The sequence below is a fragment of the Crinia signifera genome, chromosome 3, assembly GCF_055691185.1.
Source record: "Crinia signifera chromosome 3, ASM5569118v1, whole genome shotgun sequence".
Lineage (NCBI taxonomy): Eukaryota > Metazoa > Chordata > Amphibia > Anura > Myobatrachidae > Crinia > Crinia signifera.
This window is the reverse complement of record NC_139219.1, coordinates 27,842,909-27,869,502: the sequence shown is the minus strand read 5'-3', so window position 1 is coordinate 27,869,502 and position 26,594 is coordinate 27,842,909. Positions and strand designations below refer to the sequence as shown.

The 26,594-nt window shown below is 48.1% G+C and overlaps 2 protein-coding genes across 8 annotated transcripts in view; one reads left to right on the top strand and one right to left on the bottom strand.

Moving 5' to 3' along the window:
• The window catches only part of COQ8A (coenzyme Q8A), a 41,536-nt gene extending 25,917 nt beyond the window's left edge, over window positions 1–15,619 (top strand). The window contains exons 8-15 of the mRNA XM_083175528.1: window positions 503–643; window positions 881–962; window positions 1,170–1,263; window positions 2,233–2,374; window positions 10,537–10,644; window positions 11,876–11,941; window positions 12,061–12,147; window positions 13,467–15,619. Coding sequence (XP_083031654.1) covers window positions 503–643; window positions 881–962; window positions 1,170–1,263; window positions 2,233–2,374; window positions 10,537–10,644; window positions 11,876–11,941; window positions 12,061–12,147; window positions 13,467–13,757 — 1,011 coding nt within the window. The 3' untranslated portion in view covers window positions 13,758–15,619. The remainder of the gene's footprint in view (window positions 1–502; window positions 644–880; window positions 963–1,169; window positions 1,264–2,232; window positions 2,375–10,536; window positions 10,645–11,875; window positions 11,942–12,060; window positions 12,148–13,466) is intronic.
• Window positions 15,620–21,277: 5,658 nt separating this feature from the next.
• CDC42BPA (CDC42 binding protein kinase alpha) overlaps window positions 21,278–26,594 on the bottom strand; it is a 109,983-nt gene continuing 104,666 nt past the window's right edge. For all 7 annotated transcript variants that reach the window (XM_083175519.1, XM_083175525.1, XM_083175522.1 and 4 more), the window contains 2 exons: window positions 26,259–26,413; window positions 21,278–24,050 (listed from right to left, as the gene is read on the bottom strand). In XM_083175519.1, the coding sequence (XP_083031645.1) occupies window positions 23,919–24,050; window positions 26,259–26,413 (287 nt within the window). In that variant the 3' untranslated portion in view covers window positions 21,278–23,918. The remainder of the gene's footprint in view (window positions 24,051–26,258; window positions 26,414–26,594) is intronic.

Below are 26,594 nucleotides of genomic sequence, written 5' to 3'. Positions count from 1 at the left end.
ATGCTGCCCTGTACAACTACGCCCCCCCCCCCCCCCCCCCCCCCCCCCCGGAACCCCTCTCTAGCATGCAAGCGGTTGCGTTCATGTACACATCTCAAATTAATGGTTTTTCATCCCTGTGCAAATAAACTGTAGACATTTATTCTGGCCGGGCGGGCGCTGGAGTCATGTGACATGCCTGCATTCACATGGGTACACCCAGAGTTTGTATGGGCACACCCGCCACCCTGCATCCACCCCCTGTCTGCCCATCCTGGATCAAAAACCCCGGCCGAAGGTGTTCGCTCCAGGGGTTTGCACCTTAACATATTTGCACATGTTCAATAGGCCGGGTGGCGAATTTGACCGGCACAGAGTGGGTCTGAATCGCCCCATTTTTTTTTCTCCACCACTTTGTACTCTTTGTGCTAGTGAGGTCTGGGTACATCATAGAACACATGACCGCTGTCATCCATGTGGCTAAAGCCGGATCTCATTGTATTGTGATCTGATCTCTCCACAGAAAACGTTGAACGCTGATCTGGGACCCAACTGGAGGGACAAGCTGGAGTTCTTCGAAGAGCGTCCGTTCGCTGCGGCTTCTATTGGCCAGGTTCACTTGGCAGGCCTGAAGGACGGGAGGGAGGTCGCCATGAAAATCCAGGTGGGCGGCCGTTCTCTTTTGATTCCATGTGTACTGTAGTTGTTACTAGTGACCAATCAGGCGTCTGCATTCCGGCCTGACTTCTAAAAGCTGTTGTGTAATTGGCTGTTAGGCGGACTGCGTTCATAACCAGAAATATTTTGCCGTTGAACCGATTTTTTTTATTTTTTTGTGACGATTTTGGTTCTTTTGTGATCGTTAAATGGGAAATCGTTTGTGTGTGTCTCCCTGTTCCAGTATCCCGGAGTAGCTCACAGCATCAACAGCGACGTGAATAACCTCATGACCGTCCTCAACATGAGCAACGCTCTCCCTGAAGGTACAAGCGCGCATCGTATTACCGCACTCCGCTTTGTGTTGGACACAATGGCGGCTAGACCTGTGTCTCCTCTCATCCATGCAATACCCCCCGCACTAATGAGTCTTTTATATGTGACCAGTGTTGGGAACATTCCTTGTCATTGTCGTCAGCGGTGACCAGTTAACCCATGATGTGACTAGTGCTGACCTTGGTACTTTCTCCTAGGTCTGTTCCCGGAGCACCTGATCGAGGTCCTTAGCCGGGAGCTGGCTCTGGAGTGCGATTATAAACGGGAAGCTGCGTGCGCAAAAAGGTTCAAGTACGTGTCTTGTGTTTTATCTTGCGTTGGCATACAGCGACTCTTAATGCACTACTTCTATACTACCTCTTCACCCCACCCTTCCAAACTTTCCACCCATATATAACGATCACGAAACAGTGGTGCAAATTACAGCGGCGCTTTCCTTTTAACTCCTTTATACCACACTCTCAAGTGTTAAACGGATAAGGTACAGCTGATTGGATGGACATTTATCTCTTTATCACCCTTGTATTTATCTCCTGTTAAGGTTTAATACATCTGCCCCATTAACCTTTTTTGGATCGGGGCTGATACTGTACATCCCTATGGTAGGATCGCATTGTACAATGCGATCCTGGGCGATAACAATGCATTGTAAATGCGAGGAGTGATCAATGGGCCTGGGAGTCACATAATAACCTCTGGTTGGGATAAGAGACTATTATTTTTCAGACTTCTCTTTTCTGCAATCAATTGGTTGTAAGATCTGTGAAGGATTGAAACAATCCATAAAGGTTAATGGGGCAGATGTATTACGCTTTAACAAGAGATAAATGCGAGGGTGATAAAGAGAGATAAATGTCCAGCCAATCAGCTCCTTACTGACTTTTTTCAAACACAGGCTGTAACATGGCAGTTAGCAGGTGATTGGCTGGACGTTTATCTCTCCTTATCACCCTTGCATTTATCTCTCGTTAAAGCTTAATACATCTGCCCCAATGTACCTTATCTGTTTAACATTTATGGGTGTGGTAAAAGGAAAGAGCCACTATAATGTTAAATAGCTGCTGCCCCCTCCAACCCGCTTTCAAGGTCTCTCAGTGTTCACCGCGATTGATAATTCTGATTTGATAGCAATATTTTGCAGTGCATGAAGCGGGGTTTCTTGTTTGGCTGGGGGTAGGGACCACTCTCGTTGTGCCGAGTCCACCACTTGGATGGAAAGTAGAGGGTGAGCTGATGATCTTAATCTTTTGTCCGACACAGGGAGCTGCTAAAGGACCACCCGTTCTTCTACGTGCCGGCCGTCGTGGATGAGCTGTGCAGCGATCACGTCCTTACTACCGAGCTGGTGTCCGGGTTCCCTCTCGACCAAGCGGAGGATCTCAGCCAGGAGACCCGCAACGAGGTAACTGCCAAAACTGGCGACTTTCACTTTGTTCTTACCCCTCTGGGGTGAGGTTCTCCCCTTTTTTTTTTTTTTTTTATTCTCTAATGTTGGCTCCCCTTGTAGACTTGAAAATTTATAAGTGCTTTATTTCAACCATAAAGCAGCAGAAATCTGAATAGCATGACTGTTCTGGATTTCTGGTACCATGTGCCAAATTTGGGGTGGAGAAAGTAAACAGGCTGATTCTATCCCCAGTTCCCTCGTATGTGCAGCACCTTGTGGGCTGCATAGGAACTGCAGTGAGAAATTGCCTGCATGTGTGTTGCTGGGGGGCGGGGGGGGGGGGATTCTCTGTTGGGGGTAAACATGTTTTTGTTACACAAGCCTTAGCTATGTATCTGCTGTAACAGGACTGCAGCTGGTAAGCGCACCTCACTGTGCAGGGTGTAAGGGGCGGTGGCCGACGTGGGACACAAGAAGTTTATTAGTTTATGAATGGTTCGGTTTCTTTTGGAAACAACATAAATGTTTAATACAATGTAAGCACAGTAAACCGGTTATTAATAAATAATGTAACCAGAACACAAGGCAGTTGCCGCTGTAATGTGTGTATGCTAAGGCATTGCGTTCTATTGGCAGCGCAGATGTGTGGATATTGTAGGAAGCGTTTGATGGAGAACCCGCTATAGAAGAAATGAATAGGGAGATGGACAGTACAAGGGTAAATAACTGGTTAAACGCGACCTTGTCAGATCGGGCTGAAGGCATTGGTGGTGTCCTGCCGGGATCAGTATTGTATGTCTCCCAACTGTCCTGACTTTAGTCTAACCACCAAGGAGACCTTTCTCCTGCCAATCTACTACCACTCCTCCCCCTCCTCCTCCCTTCACAGGACATTTAGTCTGATCTCCAGGTCCCCAGTACAGGGGCAAACCTGGGTCCTTAACCTCCCCTTAGTTTTGTTGTCCTGCTAAGGCCTGAGAACGTCCCATTTATTGGCAGCTCCGTCTCTCTTGTGTGTTGACGGCTCACAACTGTCACCTTCAGTGGCCTTGAGAAGCCGGTTATGTGTTGGGAGCGTGCATGATATGTGACAGATCTTCTCCAGCTGGTGCCTGGAACGCAGCCATGTCCGGCCTCTCTGTTGGCATAATAACTTCTCCCAAATTACCGCCTCGTCTTCTGTATGCGGCACAAGGGTGCTGGAAAGTTACAGCTGGTAAACAAGGCGACATTAGTGAGAGCTTAGGAAGATGAACCGGAGAACGGCCGGCGCAGGACACAGCCGCCGGACTCCCGCGAATGACATCGCTGCGATCCTCGTTTAACCCTTTCACTGCCAGGTGTGCATATTTATAGCTGTAGATCAGCGTGCATCATAAAGGACCAGGTTTGAGAGATGGAGTGCTGCATGTTCCCCAGATCGTCTGTCTGGCGCACATAGATCTATAGGTGGTGCTTATTATTCCTGAGGATATCTAGAAAACATGCCCTGGTGGAATTCCTAAAAACTGTGCTGTACACCTCTTTATTGTACGGTTGTGGATTGATAGAGCTACATTGTCTAGATGGTTAGTCGGTAGATGATAAAATGTCGACAGGGTCAAAAGGTCGACATTGAAAAGGCCGACATGAGTTTTTCACACATTTTTTGGTGTCCATGTCGATATGGACCATCAGTCAGTGTAATGCTTCGCCATCCATGTCCAGCAGAGCAAAGTCATGCAAGGGTAAGTATAAAAAAAGTCCCCAAAAAATTGTGGAAAAATCATGTCGACTTTTTGGTGTTGACCTACTGTCTACCCAGACACTGTAGAGCTATGAACCAGATATACATTATAGAGATGGGCTAAACGGATCATCGAGCTGAGCCGGGATCCGCCGGATCTCTCAGCGAAAAGATGCGTATCTTTTAGAAGGGGCCTCGGCTTGCTTTGAAAAAGGGGATTTTGGTCCTACCTGTAAAATCCTTTTTTCTGAATCCATGGTGGACACTGGGACAGTGGGGTGTGGGTGGAGCTTCAGCTACAGGCACCAAGTAGAATAGAGTTCTTCAAGTGCAGCCCAGGCTCCTCCTCCTCCACGCCCCTACAGGCTTCAGTTTGTTCAACAGCTTACCCGCAAGGTACAGGAAAAGGAAGAGAAATAGGAAAGAAACCAGCAACCCAAAGGAAGAATAAGTTTCAGGAAGGTGTAAGCCGACCCCCATTACTGTAGATCAGTGTGCGAGGGCGGGCGCCCAGTGTCCACCATGGATTCAGAAAAAAGGATTTTACAGGTAGGACCAAAATCCCCTTTTTTCATTCATGCCAATGGTGGTCACTGGGACAGTGGGACGTCCCAAAGCTGTCCCTTTTACGGGAGGGAACGCACCTGAGCTGCACTGATGACGCGTTGCCCAAAAGCAGAATCTGCCCTGGCGAACGTGTCAAAATGGTAAAATTTTAAAAAGGTGTGTGGAGAGGACCAAGTGGCCGCGCGACACAACTGTTCTGCTGAGGCTCCCTGATGAGCCGCCCAAGAGGCTGCTACCGAACGCGTGGAGTGGGCTCTGACAGAGGATGGGACTGGCTTATTAGAAGATACATAAGCCTGTTTTATTGTTAGCCGCAACCATCGAGCCAATGTCTGCTTCGTTGCCGGCCAACCTCTCTTGTTTGCATCATAGAGCACGAACAGGGCCTCTGTCTTGCGCAAGGATTGAGTCCTATTAACGTAAACTTTTAAAGCTCTTGAAACATCCAAAGAGCGTAACTCTGGGGAGTCCTCCAACTGGGAGAAGGCAGGGACAACAATATCCTGGTTTATGTGAAAACTGGAAATAACTTTGGGCAGGAACTCCTTTTTAGTTCTTAAGACTGCCCTGTCCGGGTGGAACACCAGATACGGAGATGCACTGGATAATGCTGACAGGTCGGAAACTCTTCTGGCTGAAGAAATAGCCAGTAGGAACACCGTTTTCCATGTTAGCCACCTGAGCTCTGCAGATTCTAGGGGCTCAAACGGTGGTTTTTGCAGTGCTGAGAGTACCACTGTGAGGTCCCAAGGCTGGATTGGGGGCACAAAGGGAGGTTGTATGTGAAGGACGCCTTGTAAAAAGGTCTGTATAGCCATCCTCTTCGCTAATTTCCGCTGAAACAAAATAGAGAGAGCGGAAACTTGGACCTTTAAGGAGGACAACCTCAGGCCCAAATCCAGGCCCGCCTGCAAGAAGGCCAGGATCCTGGAAAGACGAAACTCCCTAGGCGGAAGGTTTTTCTTTGCACACCAGGCGAAAAAGGCATTCCAGATTCTATAGTAGATCCGGGAAGAAGCCGGTTTCCTTGCTGCTATCATGGTTTTTATGACCGGTAAAGAAAAACCTTTCTCTCTTAAAACTTCCGTTTCAAGAGCCACGCCGTCAAAGCTAGCCTGCCTAGATTCGGATGAAGGCATGGTCCTTGTACTAGCAAGTCCGGACGAGCTGGCAGCCTCCAAGGCGGCTGCAGAGACATCTCCCGAAGGTCCGAGTACCAGGCTCTGCGGGGCCAGTCTGGGGCTAGAAGGATTGCTGTGGTTCCTTCTTGTTTGAGGCGCCTGAGGACTCTTGGAAGCAGTGCTACTGGGGGAAAGATGTAGACCAGGGAGAATGGCCATGGAGCCGACAGGGCGTCCACCAGATATGCCTGCGGGTCCCTTGAGCGAGCCCCGTAGCGGGGTAACTTTTTGTTGACGCTTGAGGCCATTAGGTCTATTTGCGGGAGACCCCATTTGTTGACTAGTTCCTGGAACACGTCCTCGTGGAGCCCCCATTCGCCTGACTGTACCTCCTGGCGGCTCAGAAAGTCGGCCTCCCAGTTCTGAACCCCTGGGATGTGTACCGCTGACAGAGCTAACAGGTGATGTTCTGCCCACTGCAGAATGGATGTTACCTCCCTCATGGCAGCTAGGCTCCTGGTCCCCCCCTGGTGGTTGACGTATGCCACCGCAGTGGCATTGTCCGATTGTATTTTCACCGGTTTGGAGTGAATCAGAGGGCCTGCCGACTTGAGGGCTAGCAGGATGGCTCTTAGCTCCAGTATGTTTATTGGGAGCAGCGCCTCCTCCCTTGACCAACGGCCTTGGAAGGAGTGTTCTGCCAGAACAGCTCCCCACCCTCGGAGGCTGGCGTCCGTCGTTAACATCACCCACTGAGGAATGATAAACTGGCGCCCTTTTTGAAGGTTTAGAGGACTGAGCCACCATGTGAGCGATAGACGTGTCTGCCTGGACAGGACAAAGGTCTGTGACTTTAGGCCTGGTTGGGAACGGTTCCAGTGACGCAGCATTTCCCTTTGCAGTGGCCTGGAATGGAACTGCGCAAATTCCGCCATGTCGTAACAAGAGACCATCTTGCCTAGGACTTTCATGCACAAGTGCACCGAGACTCTGTGCTGCTTCAGGAAGAGCTTGATGAGGTCTCTGAGAAGTATCCACTTGTCCTCCGGCAGGTAAACCCTGAGGGTTTTGGAGTCTATCACAGCTCCGAGATGCACCATCCGCTGTGATGGGGTTGTTGAGGACTTTTTCCAATTTATGAGCCAGCCGTGTGTCTGCAGGAGGGAAACCGTTAGCTCCAGATGCCCCTGGAGTGTCTGTGCGGATTGAGCCAGTATCAAAAGGTCGTCCAGATATGGTAGTAGACGAACGCCCTGGGCCCTCAGGGCCGCTGCCATGGTGGCCATAATCTTTGTAAAGATTCGTGGCGCGGTTGACAGCCCGAAGGGGAGGGCTATAAACTGGTAGTGGTTGCTCTTGACCGCAAACCTGAGGTAGCACTGGCTGTCCGTCCGAATTGGCACATGGAGGTAGGCATCCTGGATGTCCAGGGATGCCATGAAGTCCCCCGGCTCCAGAGCTTGCAGGATAGACCTGAGGGACTCCATCCTGAACTTGGGAATGCAGAGGTGTTTGTTCAGGCCTTTCAAGTTGAGGATGGGCCGGAATGACCCGTCCGGCTTTGTCACCAGGAACAGGCTTGAGTAGAAACCTGCTCCTCGCTGAGAAAGCGGGACAGGCACTATGACCCCTGCTGCCAGCAGGGAGTGAATGGAGCTGGTCAGAGCAGCCGCTCTGTCCTTCTCCCTGGGCATGCTTGTTGTGAAAAACCGAGATGGCGGACGTCCCTGAAAGGAGAGGGAGTAACCCTGGGTCACTATGGTGTTTACCCACCTGTCGGTGGTAGTGGCCTGCCAAACCCCGGCAAATGACAACAGGCGACCGCCCACCTGATGTGGTTGGTGGGCCGCCTGATCCTCATGCTGAGGGCTTGTCGGCCTGTTTTGGGGCCTGACGGCGACCCGCCCAGGACTGTTTGGTCTTGGGAGCGGATGGACGCCTTGTGGCGGGCTGCGCCCTTGATGAAGGCTGACCCCTGGGTCTCCCCTGTGGACGGAAGGTCCGAAAGGACTGAGATCTAGGCCTAGCTGGTGCCGAAGGCAGAAAAGCTGTCTTGGACGTTGCAATGGTGGCTACAATCTTGTCCAGCTCAGAGCCGAACAGTACCTCCCCTGAAAATGGAAGGGCCTCTAATGCCTTTTTGGAATCAGAATCTGCGTTCCAAGTGCGCAGCCACAGTGCACGTCGGGCAGCAATTGAAGAGGCAGAAATTTTTGAGGAGAGTGCCGCTGCATCTATCGCTGCCTCTTCCAGGTATGTGGCCCCTTCCCTAATGAGGTCCACCGTTGATAACAATTCAGAGCGACGTGTACCTGAGGATATCTGCTCCTGTAGGGAGTCAGCCCAAGCTGCAATCGCCTTTGCCACCCAGGCTGAAGCCATAGCCGGTCTTGCTGACACGCCAGCATTGGAAAACACAGACTTTAGGCAGTGCTCAATCTTCCTATCAGTAGGATCCTTAAGAGAGGCCACTGTAGGGATGGGAAGGGTAGTAGCCTTAACTAGACGGGCCACGTGAGCATCAACCTGTGGAGGCTCCTCCCATTTCTTACGGTCCGCTGGCGCGAACGGAAAGAAGGAAATCAGGCGTTTGGACACTAAAAACTTTTTGTTAGGGTGTTGCCACGCTTCAGATAAAACCTCATTTAAGTCTGAATTTGAGGGAAAAAGAGCCAACTCCTTCTTTTTCTTTTTAAAAAGAAGTGTGTCAGGTGTTGTGGCCTGGGTGTCCTGAATATTGAGAGACATCCTAACAGCCTTAACTAAGGAGTCTACTCTGGACTGGGTCATCCTTTCCTCCTTGTCCGGTTCATCTATGTCGACATCATCTATGTCAGGATCATCGTCTGTGTCGACCCCCACCTGGTCGTCCAGGTCATCCCCAGCATCTGATTGATTAGAAGCTAAAGGGGCCTGTGCTTTGCGTTTAGGTGGAGCCCTCAATGCAGACTGCAGAGAAGCAGACACTTGGACTAAATCCTGAACAGAGGAGGATAAACCCTGTACCCAGGATGGCTCTGATGCAGCAACAGCAGGCTGAGCTGGCAATGGCTGCGCAGCAGACTCTCTGTTTGCAGCTAACTGAGTTGCTAACTCCTTCATGGCTGCTGAGAGAGTGGAAGCCCAACTGGGTTCCCCATGTGTTGGGACTGAGGGGCCCCCCAGGGAGTCCTGTGCAGAACAGCGTTCACACAAACCAGCTTGTTCCTGTATGGAGGAATAATTCTCCTTACAGTTAGCGCATGTATAAGCATGCAGTTTAGGTGTATCCCTAGCTGGCTTTGCTTTGGGGTTTTTCTGTGACATGTTAACACAGACAGGCCCTGTGTGCACTGAGTAACAATAATACAGTGGACAGAAACACCCTCTGAAACTATAAAGGTATACAGATGGATGACAGTAGAAAAGACACTATACTCTCTGACTCTCAGCTAAATACTGAGGTACAGAGGGCTGCTGAAAAACCTGTTCCTGTAGCGTGTAGAGGAGCAGGGATTCTGGTGCACTTCTCCCACCGTGTAGTCCCGCGTAATGGCGTCTTCAGTACGCTGCTGGGGCGTGGGGAAGCTAAGCTCAGGCGGGAAACCAGCGTTATGCCGCTCTGAGCGTGGAGGCGGGGAGCTGTGGATCAAGGTCCCGCCTCCCCTGGAACCATCAGTGCCCTGCGCCATTAACAAAAATGGCGCTCCACAGTACGGCTCCCTGATGGTCTAGTGGCCGCGCAGAAAGGACTGGGTGCCACTGCCAGGGTCACCCGGGCTGCACCCCGCCCGGTGACTCGACCGCTAGCGGTGCGCACTTAAAAGGTGTGCGCGTCACCTCACATGGAGGGCCCGCTTACCTGTGGTGGAGCGCGGCGTCCTCCGTGTCATGAGGAGAGCGGCGGGTCTGGCTATGGAAGTCAGCGCGCCGCTGCCAGCCACAGGGGAGCAGCGTAACGCTGTCTCCGTGTAAAAATAGAAAAAAAAAAAAAAAAAAAAATTATTAAAAAATAAAGATATCAGACAGGGCACGGAGCCCTGTCCCATGGTACCTGTGCCTTGAGGCACCAAGAAACAACTGAAGCCTGTAGGGGCGTGGAGGAGGAGGAGCCTGGGCTGCACTTGAAGAACTCTATTCTACTTGGTGCCTGTAGCTGAAGCTCCACCCACACCCCACTGTCCCAGTGACCACCATTGGCATGAATGAAAAAAAAAGGGGGGGAATATACATGACCGAGTAAAAACACTGATCGATGGCTGGGTGCAGAATCGCCCGATGGCCATCCCTGGCAGCAGCAGCTATTCTTTCTATCCCTTGTAGTCACAGCACTGAACTCAGTCTCCAGAGGTAGTACATCTCAGCTGCCACAGGTGGCAGCACTGAGATCAGGAAAATGTACTGTAAACTGAAACGGATCACTTTTTTGGGATCGGCGGCTCATTCGTTCTTGGACGGGTTCCGTTCAAAAGATCCGGTTCGTTCTTGAATGGGTTCCGTTCAAAAGATTTGGTTCATTCGCGAACGACCCATCTCTAATACATTATTGTACTGGGAGGCTACCAGTGCTACAGTCATAACCGTTCTGCTCTGACAAGAGCACTGTTCTAGTATTGGACTGTGGTTGGTGCAATCTCTGGCGGCACATACAGCGGGAGCGATGCTGGCTATGAGCAGATGTAAATATGTATATATATCTGGATATAGGGATCGGTAGACACGTGCACATGGCTGAGATTCTGTGTTGTATCATAAATGGTTCCTTTTGCTCTGTGTGCCCCCAGATCTGTCAGAACATCCTGTTCCTGTGCCTGCGGGAGCTCTTTGAGTTCCGCTTCATGCAGACCGATCCGAACTGGTCCAATTTCTTCTATGATCCGCAGCTGAAGAAGGTAAGTCCGTCTGTGCGAGGCTGTCACTGGCTTCAGTGTCTTCCATACAGTCTTCATCCAGCACTCTCCATATGTGACCCACCGATGGCAGGGATGGGGTTTATATCCTGCAATTGTAGAGCAGAGTTTCTTCTATAGAAATGTTCTGCGGAGCAGGGAATTGGCTGGCGCAGGGGTGCTGTGCTGCAGTCGGAACGCACAGATCAGCCCAGTGTAAGACCCCCTGAGGCCGCCTGCAGTTATTACCAATTTTGGCCACACTGTATGTACGAAGCTGCTGCTTGCCTTCCATTTCTTAACCGTGCTATAAATTGATTGGTTCCTCCATAATTAGAAGTAATGCCGTCTCTATAGCGAGGTTTTACAAATATATCTAATTGCCATGTTTAAGAATCATTTTGTGTATTATGAGGGATTCTGGGAAATTGGTATCGAGGGACTGTACAGTCAGTGTTACATCTGCTCGGCTGTACTCTGCTGCCCCCGCAGGTCACATCTCTTACCTACAACCTGGTTTCTTTCATAATGACTCGCATTGAATGTGTCAATTTTAAGGAGCCATCTTCTAATGTCCCCCATGCACTGTGATTTGGGCTCGATTTTTACCCGATTCAGACGGATTAGGTCATGAAATCGTCCCAAATTGCATGTGTAGACATCCCTTCCGACCCGACGTGCGGTCCCGTGCACATTGAGTCGGGAGGTCGGACGTGCTGCACATAAGATTTGGTAAATCTTATGTGCAGCCTGGAGGCGGGCAGGGGCAGTGAAGAGTGATGAGAGAGCCGGGTATGTGAAGCCGGGCGGCGGGTGCACAGAGAAGGTAGAGGGAGCTGTGTAGCATAGGGAAATGGAAACCAGGCAGCATAGGGGAAGCGCGGGGGCACATAGAAAAAAAACCCCCATACAAATAAAACGGGGAGCCAGTGATTGGCTGAGAGCTCTCTGGCTGCCCATTCATTTGTATGGGTTTTTTTTTTCTATGTGCGCCCACTGTCCAGCTTCTGTTCCCCTATGCTACCCGGCTCCCTGCACCTTCTCTGTGTGCTCCCTGGCTCGGCTCCCTCTGCCTGCAGCTCCCCAGGAACTGCATGTTCTAAATCGCATCCAAACCCCATCCCCCCCACGGGAGCTGTCCAGATGATTAGGTCTGACTTGTCGGGCCTAATGTATGGGGGCCTTAAGTAATGAGCTGTCTAAATGTAATCTCCTATTTATGTATACGCTGTAGGTGGCCCTGCTGGACTTCGGGGCAACAAGGGGCTTTGATGAGCAGTTCACAGACTTGTACATTGAGGTGAGACTTGTCCTGTTGCAGAAAGTGTGGCGTAGATAGAACAGAAGTATCTCTCTATAAACACTGTAAAGCTTTTCGGCTACTTGGTAATTGCTTCACTCCATCTATTTGTCCGGCAGGTGATCAGGGCGGCAGCGGACAAGAACCGGGAGAAGCTCCTACAGAAGTCAGTGGAGATGAAATTCCTGTCTGGTTATGAGACGGAGGTGAGAGATCCCTATGTGCGACTCAGTCTGTAATGATGCAAGGTTGCGATCAATTGAGTCTATCCTTAGTACAGGCTGATACTGTGGTAGGACAGAACTGCCATGTTGAGATATTGGGCGGTATTCAATGAGAATACCTGCGAGGTGCAGCGAATCCTTTTTAGGATTCGCTGCACATTCGCCACGTTCCGGAGCCGGCGGGCTCCGGTATTCAACGTGTCAGGGGCTCGCTGCCCCTGACTGGCGAATATGAGCTCCTGCGGCGATTGCCGCAGGGAGCCTGAGGACGGTGCCAGGCAGAGAGATGGAAGTCTCTCTGCCTAGCCCAGAACGTTTGTGGGGGTTAGGTGGGCTCCCCGGGTGCCAGGCAGCACAGGCTGCCCCCCGGGTGGGCCAGCAGGGGAACTATATTCACTATACCCGATCGTAACGATCGGGTGCAGTGAATATATGAATATGTAATGAGCGGCTCGGCTCCGGCGCCCCCTGCTGGCTGCTTTTTAAAAATTAAATATATATTCATGTGCTTACAGCACATGAATAAAAGAAGCATGCCCCTCCTCCGAATAAAATTCCTGATTTTTTGACACCAAATGTAAAAACAAAACACTTTATTTTAAAAGTTCACATTCCACTTCTCCATAAAAAGATAGCGATTGCTACTCGGTGAATCATGGCGAAAAAAACCTTCAAATGTATTCGCCATGTGGTCATTGAATAGGGTGATTCACCGTTTTAGTCAAAAATTCGCCAACACAAATTCACCATAAAAACATGGCGAATCAGGCTCATTGAATACCGCCCATTGGCTTACTACATCAGTAACCGAGTTCTGGTGATTGGATGACCTCGCGTTGTAGAATAGGGTAGAGGGGCAAATGGGCGTAGCTGGTAGAGGGCCCTTCTCGTGCAGAGCATTCAGTCCTGGTCACATGCCTAGAACTGTGTGCGCTAGCAGGATGGTCTTCCCATTGCACAGATTTCCTCCATTATGGTCAAGTGGCTTCATGGGCACTATGACGGGTTTCCAAGTTTTGCACCTCTCTGCCGGGAATCTGCATGCCGGCTATACCAGGCTACGTCAGAGCAGAGGTAGGCCGCTCTCATCTCATTTGGCTTCTCACTCCAAGTTCCAACCATGTACTTGGAAATCCGTAATGTCAGGAAGATGATGGGTGGTCATTGAAATGGATCTGTAGTGGGGGGAGATGACTAAGAACAGAGCGATTCATCTCTTCGTGGCGGCAGCTTGTTATCTGCTGGAACGTTGATGGGGACTGTTATTCATTGTGTGTGTTTTTGTTTGTCCTGCTCAATAGGCCATGGTAAATGCTCATCTGGAAGCAGTCCTGATCCTGGGCGAGGCCTTCGCTTCGGACATACCGTTTGACTTTGGAAGCCAGGACACCACAGAAAGGATCCACCGGCTGATCCCCATCATGTTAAAGCACAGGCTGATCCCTCCACCGGAGGAGACCTACTCTCTGCACCGGAAGATGGGCGGCTCTTTCCTCATCTGCTCCAAGCTCAAGTCCCAAATCTCATGCAAGAGCATGTTTGAGGGGATGTACCGGCGTTACTGGGAGGAGAAGGAACGTGGCAAACCCTAAAGCATCATGGCTTTTCTGTCACGCTGGTTACCGTTCCTTCTCTAATCTCATAGCGCAATCTAAAATGTTGGGGTACCACCAGACCGCGGTCTAAATCCTAAACCTGGGGACTGCCCCCTAACTCCTCTAACCCTAGAGGACTACATCTCATTAGACGTTTGTTCCAAACACGGAGTTCGGATGGGTTTCCCGGAGCTTTTATCAAATTTTCTTCAATGACTGACATTTTGAGGTGGTTGCTGGATGAATTCAGAGGGATGACTGAGGTTCGGAAATAAAGGTTATAGAAAGGCTTCTCCAGCTCCGGATGAGTTGAGGGGAACCACAGTATTTTGGACAATTTTTTTTAATGTACGCTAGAAGCTCCATGTAATCCCGCTTCCAAGTTTTTTGTTTTCTTAATACGAAGTGAAATTAAATGCTTTTTGTACCGTCCAATCTGATCAGACTGATAATGGATGACAAATCGGAATCGAGAACTTTGCATTTTTTGTGAAACCTTGTATTTTGTCATTTGCGGAATTTTTATTTTGGGCAGGTGGTTGCTGAGACCCTTCGCCCTGATAAGCTTTATGTATGCACAAGTCACCTTAAACACAGAATGATGAGTCTCGGGGCATGTGGTGGGGGCTAGTGGTTATAAGGCCTGATCGAATATGGTCCTGAAGCGTCCGTATGTAATAGGAGCATTGGAGACCTGACAATGTTTAGTACTTTCTTCCTACATTTTTGTCTCTGCCTTTTTACGGTCTTCCGTTTCCTAAATGAATGTTCATTGCCCATCAAAACTCCAAACTCACCACAAGGTGGCGCTACTGTGTGAACAATACTACAATTCACACAGATGACGTTTTAAGATTAATCAGAATTAATGAGGTCTTTGCTAAATGTGATGGTCTGGGGATTTGGTAGGTTAGAATTACATGTTGAGTAATATAGAATATGGTCACTAGGGGGCAATATAATTGTAAAACACTGATCGTGTATTTGTAGTGCACCTGCTCATCACGCACGCGCATTTTGTCAGTGGAACCAATTCACTACTGTGGGCATGACTGAGGCATGAGGTGCGGTGTGCCTTATGTCTCGGTGACACAAATGCTCACAACATTCACCTGACACACAAGGCTCTGCTTGGTGATAAGTGTGACAGTGGTGAGTAAAATAATTTTGTGTGGGGTCATGTTGGAGCATCTGATGATGTCATTAGTTCCTAGTGACCGGATAGGCTGAACAGTGGCCCAGGCCACAACATGGCTGCCTCCGCTGTATTTACGCTGCTAAAGTATTAATGACCAATTCTCTCTTGGCTTTAAATGTCTCCAATAATCCGACTCGCTGATGGTTTGTTGCCTTTAAAGGGTTCTTAAAATTCCCTCCAAGTCCCCTGTAATTCTAATGTCCATGGTGGTTTAAGCAGGTCCATCAATCGGCTGTGTGATCACTTTGGCAGGTCACCGGTAATGATAATTCTGTACTTTTGTGCGTTTGGTACCACTACGAGCTCCTTTATGTGGCCAGCCACCACTAGTGGGGTAGGGGCTGCACCTGACCATTTCCTACAGCTGTGATCTCTGCTTTTGGGATCTTCTTTAAAGGCAACAAATCACAGCCACGACCGTGCCAAATCTGCTCCGTCCTATTACGTGACCACTGAATGTATGTTTTCTATTTAGGACCCTGTTTAATGATACAGATTATATAGGAATAAAATCTGTGTTTCTTCATTGGAGCTTTTGCTTTGAGGCTGTTTCTCATTGAGCTGCCGTCGCCGCGCCCGAGGCCGCGTCTGTATTTCCTGTTTTGTGCTGGAACTTTTTTTTTTTGCTTTTCAATAAAGATTCTCTGAAAGTAGCCACTGATCTGACTTCATTATTGTTCATTTTATTCTATTCATTTCTGAAAGCCTCTGTATGTAGGATGGTTACACTGTCAGCCATATGTACCTAACCTTTCACGTTCTAAACACAGGTGGTCATTACTGTCACATCTCCCAGACCACCTAGCTGATGCACAGGTGCAGTCATTACTGTCACATCTCCCAGACCACCTAGCTGATGCACAGGTGCAGTCATTACTGTCACATCTCCCAGACCACCTAGCTGATGCACAAGTGCAGTCATTACTGTCCCATTTCCCAGACCACCTAGCTGGTGCACAGGTGCGGTCATTACAAACTCATTTTTAACCTGTGCAATCTTCATTCCTAACACATTCTACAGATCCACTGATGTCCTGAAAAACATGGACTGTTGGTATATCTTAAGAACCAGTTTAGCTACCCCTGTTTTAAAGGATAGCTAGAATCTGGTTGCTATCGGCAACATCTCACTTTTTTCACCAATCTGATTCTAGCCTCTTCATAGCTACCGAAACATTGACCGTGAGCTATACCACACCCATTCCTTGTGCTTGCTGGAGACCATTCCCGCTTGGACAGCTGAAGGGAAGAGGAGACTGGCATATAGAGGGGCAAGCGGAAGCTCTGTGTGGGCTTATAGGGGGTTCTTCAGTAGAATTGTAAGAAAATTATGGTCTTGGCCATTCCTCCCTCCTGGTCCAGACTCTAGCCTCCTAACCTTTTACCTGTTATCCAATGTTGCAGCAGGAAGGATGCGAGTGTGGCATTGGTGCACCCTGTAATACCGGGGAAGATGAGAAACATAAAAATATAGGTTGTACCTTGTATGCCACGGACTGGTGTGAAGTGTTTCAGAGCTTACAATCTAAGGCAGCAGTTCCAGAGTCTGCCATGGGAATTTGGAGGACCTCCAATGCTGACATGGACCACCTGTACCAAAGCAAAGTGGTCATTTACAGTACAGGACACTATTCAGCTGTGTCACAGCAACCTCTACTGTTTACAAGCTGTATTGCTATTGTTGGGAACTAGTAGGGATAGGATATGGGATGGAAAGCACTCGGAATAGGGTTAGGATGTGTAATACAGTATTACTATTTAACAGTACAGATGGTCTATAGCAGTGATAGCCAACCCTAGCCCTCGAGAGCTACCAACAGTTCACATTTTCCAGACAACCTAGCTGCTGCACTCATTAATCACTGACACATTTTAAAAGATACACAGATGGAGCTAATCAGCTCACTTGTGATTCTGTGAGGAGACCTGCAAAACATGCACTGTTGGTAGCTCTCGGGGACTAGGGTTGGCTACCCCAGGTCTATAGTTCAGGACATTTCTACAAGAGTTTGCAGATATTGTTGCTGGGCTAGTTCTGGAGCACCAAAGATGGCTCATCCTCGGGGATTTCAATGCATGGGTCGATGATGAGCTTTCACGCCTTGGCCAAGATCTCATGTGCACAATGAATGCGCTCGGGCTCACTCAAGTCATCCCCTCTGCTACACATAAAAGTGGCCACACTCTTGATCTTGTCTTCCAGATTGGACTAGAAGTATCTGACCTAAAGATAAACCCAGTCACATGGTCAGACCACCATTCAATATGGTTCTCAGTCGCAACCCCTCAAAATAGATCTGTGCCCATGGAATTGACCAAATATCGCCCAAGGAGGGCTATGACTCCTCAGGCCATGGCAGCTAACTTGAACCTCTCAGCAGTGATGGGGACCTGTAAAGATCCATGTTCCCTAGTCCATTTTTATAACAGGGCTGTGACAGAGGCACTGGATACTATAGCCCCATTGCGTATTTGACCCTGCAAACCACACCATCAAGCTCCCTGGTTTGACAACAGTATTCGTGATCTCAAGAAAAGGGGTCGTATACTTGAAAGACGATGGAGGAAGACAAACCTGGCAGAGAATAAATTAAATCTAATCAAACACATTGGAATATACCAATCAACAATCACCCGCAAGAAAACAGTGTTCCTTTCAAATGAGATCATGACAGCAAAAAATAGGCCCGCTCAGCTTTTCCGTACAGTGGAGATGCTTTGCAAACCAGCAGGCCTGCAGCCTGATGTAACCCTCTCGCAGTCAAGATGCAATGAGTTTGCTAAATTCTTTGCAGATAAAGTATCTATCATCCGGGCTGGAATCCCCACAGTGACACCAAAGGAGTTCCAACAGACCAAGCCTACCAGTTTAAGACACTTGCCTTCATGGGACATCTTTGACCAAGTGGATGTACAATACATTGCTGGAATTTCCAGACTGTTGCGTCCCTCCTCCTGTGATCTGGACCCTGCCCCATCCAAGCTTCTTTTAGGGTGTATAGAAATAATCGGCCCTGCATTTGCAAAAATAGTTCAATGCTCTTTGCAGACAGGCGTTTTTCCCGAACCACTAAAGGAAGCAATAGTCAGACCACTTCTTAAAAAATCTAATTTAGACCCTGACTGCATGACCAACTACAGGCCAGTATCAAATCTTCCTTTTCTAGGAAAGGTTATTGAGAAAGTGGTTGCAACTCAACTAGAGACCCACCTCCATGACATTTATGATCCATTCCAGTCGGGATTCAGGAGAAGACATAGCACAGAAACAGCTCTGGTATGTGTGCTCAATGATCTTCTAAATGCAAGGGATAGAGGAGACTGTTCAATCCTAATCCTTCTGGACCTCTCTGCAGCATTTGACACCATTGACCATGGGATTCTAATTGAGCGCCTGAAGAATTTCTGTGGCCTGGGTGGCACAGTCCTTAGCTGGTTCAAATCATTTCTCGCTGGCAGGTCACAGAGTTGCATCGGGAGTATACTCTTCACCACCAGTGCCGTTGTCTTGTGGTGTCCCACAGGGCTCTATACTATCTCCCATGCTTTTTGCAGTATACATGCTTCCACTTGGTGACATAATCAGACGTCACGGTCTGGTCTACCACTGCTATGCAGATGATACCCAACTGTACCTGTCCTTTGCTCCAGGCACCGTTAACACAATAACAACCTTAAATGGCTGCCTAGCTGAGCTCCAGGAGTGGATGAGTGCCAGTTGGCTGAGACTGAACCCAGATAAAACAGAAGTCCTGATGATAAATCACAGGACAAGACGGCAGCATAGCCAACTGACAGGTCTTAAGCTGGGGGGCACAGCACTAAAAAACTCTGATCATGTGCGGAATCTTGGTGTTGTCCTGGATAATGGCCTGACACTTAAACATCAGGTGTCAGCCACAATCAAATCCTCATTCTTTCATCTGAGAAACATAGCCAGAATCAAGCATTTAATTCCCTCAGAAGACCTTCCTAAAGTCATAAATGCATTTATATCATCACGACTAGACTACTGCAATGCTCTCTACCTGGGTCTTCCAGCAAAAGAATTGCACCGCTTGCAGCTGGTACAAAATGCAGCCACCAGACTATTAACTAACCAGCCCCGCTCCTGCTACATAACTCCCATTCTCTACTCCCTTCACTGGCTACCTGTAAAATGGCGAATCGTTTTCAAGATTGGCTTACTCACTTTCAAGGCCCTACATGACCAGGGCCCAAGGTACCTGCAACAGCTGCTGATCCCTTACTGTCCTACTCGATTACTACGATCCACTGAAGAAGGACTACTAACAGTACCCAGAATCTCCCTGAATTCATCTGGGGGTCGAGCTTTCAACTTTGCTGCTCCAACTCTGTGGAACTCTCTTCCTCGCACAGTGCGAGAAGCGCCCACTATAGAATCCTTTAAAAATAGACTAAAGACATACTTATTTACTCAAGCATTTCACTGACATCTACTGTTAAGCTTGTTTTGTATTTCGAGCTGTAAAGACAATGTGTGAAGCACTTTGAGTCCTATTGGGAGAAAAGTGCTATATAAATATCATTATTATTATAGTATAGATCCACACATACAGTAAATGTGGTAAAAGAAGCTGGTACACTGGGCATTTGCAGCAGCTCTGCTCTGTCCCTTACACTGCATGGTGTGGTAGCAGCGCTATTGATCATATTATATACCAGCTATTGTCATAATTTAAGGCAATTGCCAAAAGGAGGGGGGTTCCTGGGCAACCGGAAACCCCCGTGTTTGCCTATGACCATAAACTAATGGATATATCTACAGATGGATCATGCAGTGTGTTCTCCATACACACTGCTTGATCCGTCGGGACTAACCTCCTTAATGGGCATGAACCCACCTATTGAGCGGTCAATCACAGGCAGCTCCTGGCAGATTGCACAAAAAGAATGATGCCGCGATATGCCAAACCGGTCCTCGAGATCTACCAATGGTCCACGTTTCCCAAATCACCTATTTGGTGCACAGCTGTAGTCATTAATCACATTTCCCAGACCACCTAGCTGGTGCACAGGTGCAGTAACTACTGTCTCATTGTCAAACATGCTGCAGTAATTTCTACTATAGATCCACAGGTTGCCTGACATACATGAAATGTTTGTAGATCTTAAGGACAGGTTTGGCCACCCCTGCACTAGGGCATCGGCACCCTTCTGCTATACAGACTGACATCTACTGTCTATACATGATTGATGGTGGCTTGCTGCTCAGAGGGATTTTTTCCAGTCCACTTCTGGCGGATTATTTATACAAATATCTATCTGCCACTGATGATGTTCCCCTGTAATTATCTATGGGCTAAACCTGCCATCACAGTTGTGATATACTAGGTTGACAAGCAGTTTTCACATTTTTATGGTGTTGACACAAGGACGTGGACCCCCAATTAGTGTACTACATCCCCTCTCATGGCTCACTGTGCTTGGCACACTTTACCATTCCCAATCAGTGTCCAAATGGACAATGAAGTATATAATAATATTAATAAACGAATAAGAAAACTAAAAAAAAAAAAAATTACCCCAAAACATGTCGACCGTTTGACCATATGCATGTTGACCTATTTGCTGCCGACCTACCATCGGGCTCCCCTGCCACCGCTGAGGTTCCTGCATAATTCTATATGGATGGTGTTTGCTGTAGATGAGGTTCCTTTGTAATTATAGAGCAGACCTGACATCACTGAGGTTCCCAGGTAATAATACATGGATGGTGTCTGCCATCACTGGGATTCCCATGAAGTTCCACTGTAAATATACATGGATAGGGCTACTATTGGTTCCACTGTAATTGCACATGGGTATGGCTGCCATTTTTTGGCTCTCCAGCAATTATACATGGGTAAGACTTTGCCATCGCTGATGTGTTGATGAGGTCAAGGCTGGAGATCAGTTTGTCATGCTGACTGAGTTAAAATAACAGTCTGGAAGCTTTAAAAAATAAGTGTGGTGCTTTGAAAGCATTGTCCTTCCTCTGTTAACCATGGTTACCTGCACGTCATCATTGCTTTACACAAAAAAGGCTTCACAGGCAAAGATAATTATACATGGATTGGGCCTGCCAATGCATAGGTTCCCTTTCATTTATAAATGTGTAGAATTGCCATTGCTGAAGGACTCCCACAATACAAACTATAGGCCGGTACGTCCAATGGTATGCTAGGACTAAACCAGAGCATGACATTGATGCTATGAGATTAGAACTCTAGATTATAATGTCATCAGAATGATCACTTTTACAGAGTTTCTCAGACAGTTTAATATTTGCAGACAAAAGCGGAATCCCCTTCCAACGTCAATGAAATTAAAATATTTTATTGGCAAAACCAAACCGTTACCAGGTACACTTTATTCTTTATGTCAAAATGTCATGCTCCTATAGCCAGTATGGGCTAATATATGTGATCAATAAAACCGGCAGATCTGTACCGGCGGCTACGACAGCGTTGCCATGGCAGAATCTCTTCTGCGGTCCACTTCTCAGGATTTGCGTATTTCCTAGAAATACCCAGCACACCACGTCGGCGGATGGTTTGCGTCGTAGCCACCGACACAGAACTGATTATATCAAAATGAAAAATACATGGTGTCGTTTATTGTCTTCCTTTTTTTTTTGTTTACTTTTTTTTAATATATATCATTTTTTTTTACTATTTTGGTTTAGCATTAACTGTAAAAAAAAAAAAAAACCTAAAATAAATGAAAATAAAAAAACAGCATCGTGATTATAAATATATTAACAGATAAAATGACATCTCGATTGTAACAAACACAAAAGGAAAAAAAAATATTTTGCAGAGAATCGCGCAAAGCACAATACGTGGATTTATACAACGCGGGAAGAGGAGGGGGGGGGGGGACATCAGAATACTTTGGTGAGGGGGGGACGGTGACATAAAAAAAAAAATTATAATAAATAAATAAATACAAACAATGCAGAATGAATGGAAATACAAATGACCTACATGCAAAGTGTGATCGTAGAATTGATTCTTTTTCCTAAACGTGACCATGATAGGGTAGTGGGTGGGGTAACTTTCAGTACATCCAAAGAGGAGACGCTTCTGGGGTGGTTAATTCTTTACGAGACCATTATAATGCCTCTTTGGTATGCTATAGGCACAGGATTTTCGTGAAGGCTAACAGCCGCCAAGCGGTCAAAATCCAGATAAAGGCGCCTGCAGGTCAAGTGGGGCTGGAGTGCAATTCCTGCTCCAAACTATAGGATAAATGTAAACGTGATCACGAATTAAAGGGGTTGCATCATCGTTCTATAGTTCATACCCAACAGTTTGCAGCGGTCGCTCTTTCCACTGCTGTATAACGCTGTGTTTCCTCCACAGAGCCGTAGTATAGCGACAACTGAAGGATATGAAACCTTGATCCTCAAGGCACACTCACAGTCCAGGTTTTTTGGATATCTAGGCCAGGAGTCCTCAAACTATTTTGCTCTGGGACCCCATCAGACAATAAAAATAATGACAGGACCCCAGCAAGTTACTGCACAAGGCCCTCTCCTCACATGTGTAGTCAGCAGACAGCATATACATGGCAGCATTGTGGAGGCACAAAATGATGGGAGGAGTCTAAAATCACAGACAACTCAACAGATTTTTCAGACTCCTGGAATCACTGACGGAGATTAGAAAAGTCATCAGCCTGATGGTCAGCAACATGGAGTCGTGACCCCATGCTGAGAAGGCCGGGACCCACTTTGGGGTCCGGACCCACAGTTTGAGAACCGCTGATCTAGGCAATAGCACAGATGGATAAATCAAAACACCTGAGGCACTAATTAGGTCACCTGTGCTCAAGCATGACTAGCCTCGGACTTGTTAGTGTGCCTTGAGGATCGTCCTTGGGAAACACTGCTATAAAAAGTATTCATGGCGATACATAACCGCTAATTAAACAAAAACTTCTATAGACAGATTTTACGACGCAACCCCTTTAAATGTGAACAGTAATTTGCTTAATGGCGGGTGTTTCTAGGAAGGGACGAGCCAACGGCTGAGAAGGTTTAGGGGTGGGCGGATGGGTGGCGAATAGGATTTCCTGAGAAATTAAATATTCACATGGGGCTGGCACCTGCTTTACAGATAGAAGAGACGCTGGTAACCTTAGCAACGGTCCTCGTCTGCTCCGTGACAAAGCTGGCGCACTGTGAATGGACAGCAGGCTCCTCCTACGGCGCCAAAACCAAGGTGACTGTAGAACATGGACGACTTAAAACAATGGTGGGGGACGGGTGTACTTGTAAAAATGACGACCACGTAAAGCAAAACGTGAAGTGTGTGGCTGTACGGTAGGTACTCTGCTCCGTTAAGCTGGTTTATCCAATATCAATTATGAACGCAAACAGTCCATCATTAAAATTACAGAATCTCTCATTAAATATGCCTCTATTCTCAGTGGAATACATCATCCTTATATATACATATGCAATGTACTATTTAGATTAAACTCTGCTTTTGTAGTAAAATACGTTATTGATGACACGTGGAGAGGAGGGCCATGGGTGGGACAGCGGGCCTAACATTCAATGGACACGCACTGGACGTGTTCTCCCGCGAGCGGACAGGGGACACAGTGCTGATCCTCAAAGAGTCTTTAAGGAATTTACTGGGCGCAGCATGAACCCCTCCCGCCCCCAGTCTCCCCCCCAAATAAATGGTTTAATCCTATGTGCGCCATTTTGAGCTCATTTCTGCCCTTTGCGGCTAAAGGATTTCATTGCAACGAAACCACTTGTAAACCATAGTGAAAGCAACCAATCCTACTATCGGGCGCTTCTGTCCGCCAACGCGTTGCCCTGCGAGGCAATGTGGCGCTGCGATGGTAGACAACCCATCCTTATCCTGGCCAATCCCGAGAAGCTGGAGATCAGGCAGGCGTGGGGGGGCGGGGTGCAGAGAGCAGCGGGAGGGGCAAGAAGTTCAAGCATCCCAGCTGACGTGGTCCGAGCTCTCTAGCGAACTGCTCTTGGTTTTGTGAGGGGACACCGGGCTTGGGGGGCTGCTGAGGTTAGAGCTGTTGGAGGCCGTTGAATGTCTTGGAGAGTCTGAGTCCTGGCGGGTGACAAAAAGAAAAAAAAATAGGTTAAATATGGAAGGGTTCCACATCTGTAATGCTTACATTACATCTCCATGATGCGCCTACGTAGCATATTAACACAATTATGGATAGCAGCTATCTACCACAAAATGTGCCCATCCTTATGGAGCTGGGCTCGGCCTACATTTCCTCTCAGTGTCCCCAGAGGTGAATTTGCAAATATGTAGCAGATTTTTTTTTAAAGGGCCACGGAACAGCAGTACTACCAGGGCAGCGGTACAGTAGCTGTAATGGCCTAGAGCAGTGGTTCTCAAACTCGGTCCTCAGTACCCCACATAGTTCACGTTTTCCAGTTCACTCGACAGGTGCACTCATTACTGACTGACACATTTTAAAAGGTGGAGCTAATTATTTCACTTGATTCTGTGAGGAGACCTGCAAAACATGCAAAATGGGAAGGATGTATTAACATACATCGCCACCCCCGGCGCGATGCTAGTGCATTTGTACTAACATATGCGTCTAGCATCGCGGTGCGGTGACGGAGGCCCCACACGATACCTGTGATGTGGTGTGCGGGGGGGGGGGGGGGGGGGTTTGTCTCCGTCACCTCCTTGGCTATGCGGCATCCCCTCCTCCCACCTGCAGCCGGAAGGACTTCCCCGGCTGGCTGTGACATGCTGCTGGGGGAGGAGGAGCAGCACGGAGGATGGGGAGGGAGCGTAGGGAGGCTGAGGGCAGATGGCGATAGAAGCCCATAGGCTTCTACAGGGTATCGCCACCTTTCCTGCCCTTCGGTGACATGGCAGCCGGGTTTAAGTACATATGAACGGGGGTTTTACCACATTTTTGGCTTAGTACATCCCGCCCTGTGCGAGGTCCTGAGGACCAACTTCGAGAACCTGTAGCCTAGCCACAGCATTCCATGCACTGTGCATGCCTACAGTAGGTCTGAAACCCACTCAGGATCAGCTCATGTTTTGGAATTTCATGGTTTGATTATTTTCTGTCCACCATTTTGTACATACTGTACACTACTGTATAGTCCCTGGGACTTGGCGGGAAATATATGCCTAGTACAGCTTCGTAAAGGTGAGATGAGCTCCACATACTGTACTTTTTCGAAACTGAGACCTTGGGGCTGATTGAGCGACCAAGTAGCAGATTAACAAAATGGTGGCTGCTACCCGGCTTACAGCAGTATGTGCAGTACAATGGATACAGTGTATTTTTTTACAATACTATATGTACCGGCCTCCTACAGTACAGATACTTCAGAACATACAGTTTCTGACAGTGTGCTTTCTCCTGTGCTTTATGTGTATTCACTCTCCATACTGAAGCTCCATACTCTACGCTTTGCCATCTGACCACATTGGACGCTAAACCGCTATCTAAATGTACTGTAAGGTGGAAAAAAAACTGCCAGTTAGTGGCATCTGGTGTGCACTGCGCATGTCTCCGCTCTGCTGCATTTGGTGTGAATTGCACATGTATCTGCTCCGCTCCGCGGTAGCATTACAGTTGCGTCTTGTATGGTTATTCACTGTCAAAATGGCTACCAGAATGAGGAGATGCAGCAGAGCCAAGCTCCTCATTCTGGTGAGATGACAGGACAGGGCCCTTCTCACAAACACGCCTACATCAGGGCCTGCTGTGAAATATGGCAGCAGCTGGGACAGGACCGTTCTGTGGAAAGCAAAGGCGACTGGTGAATAGCGATGGCGCTTCACACATACTGTACAGCATCTATCACGGTACTGTACTATTCATTAGTGGAGCACTCGCCACCCAACTGTAAAGCAGTGCAATTACATGATTTCTCAATAGTTCATCTTGGGCGCCATCAAGCAACATTTTTCACGGCCCAATGGCGAAAGCAGAATGTTGGGAAAACAAGCATGAGCATTGTCATGGACCCACCAAGGAGATAATTACAATGAGATCAATAATCAGTAGCTGATTGGTGGAGAGGAAACACAAAGCATGTTAGGGAGCAATTTACTGTCAACTCAAATCCCAGCTTCAGTCAGAGTTCAAGCCTTCAGGAACATTATAGAGCCATACAGAGCAGCAGGAGAGCCTCTCTACCATATCCATGAGTAGGTTCCCAAAGAAAGGTCAATAAGCACTTCCACATCTAATGTGCCATATAGTGCTCATTATTTGGATGACAGTGCAGTTGAACAGGCAAGAGACACATGACAGGAAGTAGTTCTCACCTCACGCTCGTAGTTTCCTGCTGGCACATCGCTTCCTTGGTCAAGTCCCCCAGAAGATAAAGACCCATCAGATGGTGAGGTCTTTGGCTGTCGTTTTGCCCCATAGCTGCCCCCGGAGAAATCTCGCCGTAAAGCACTGCCGTTCTGCGAAGACCCTGCAAAGCAAGGTAGGTTAGATGCGAAGGTGCTGCGGGCACAGTGATGCCCATCATCCATACATTCCCTACAGCATGTCCACCAGTGGCGACAGGCCAGCCATATGTCTCTGATGCAGAAAGAAGTGGAGGCCACCATCCAACCATGGTCTAGGCCTGCATCATTGATTTATAGGTTACT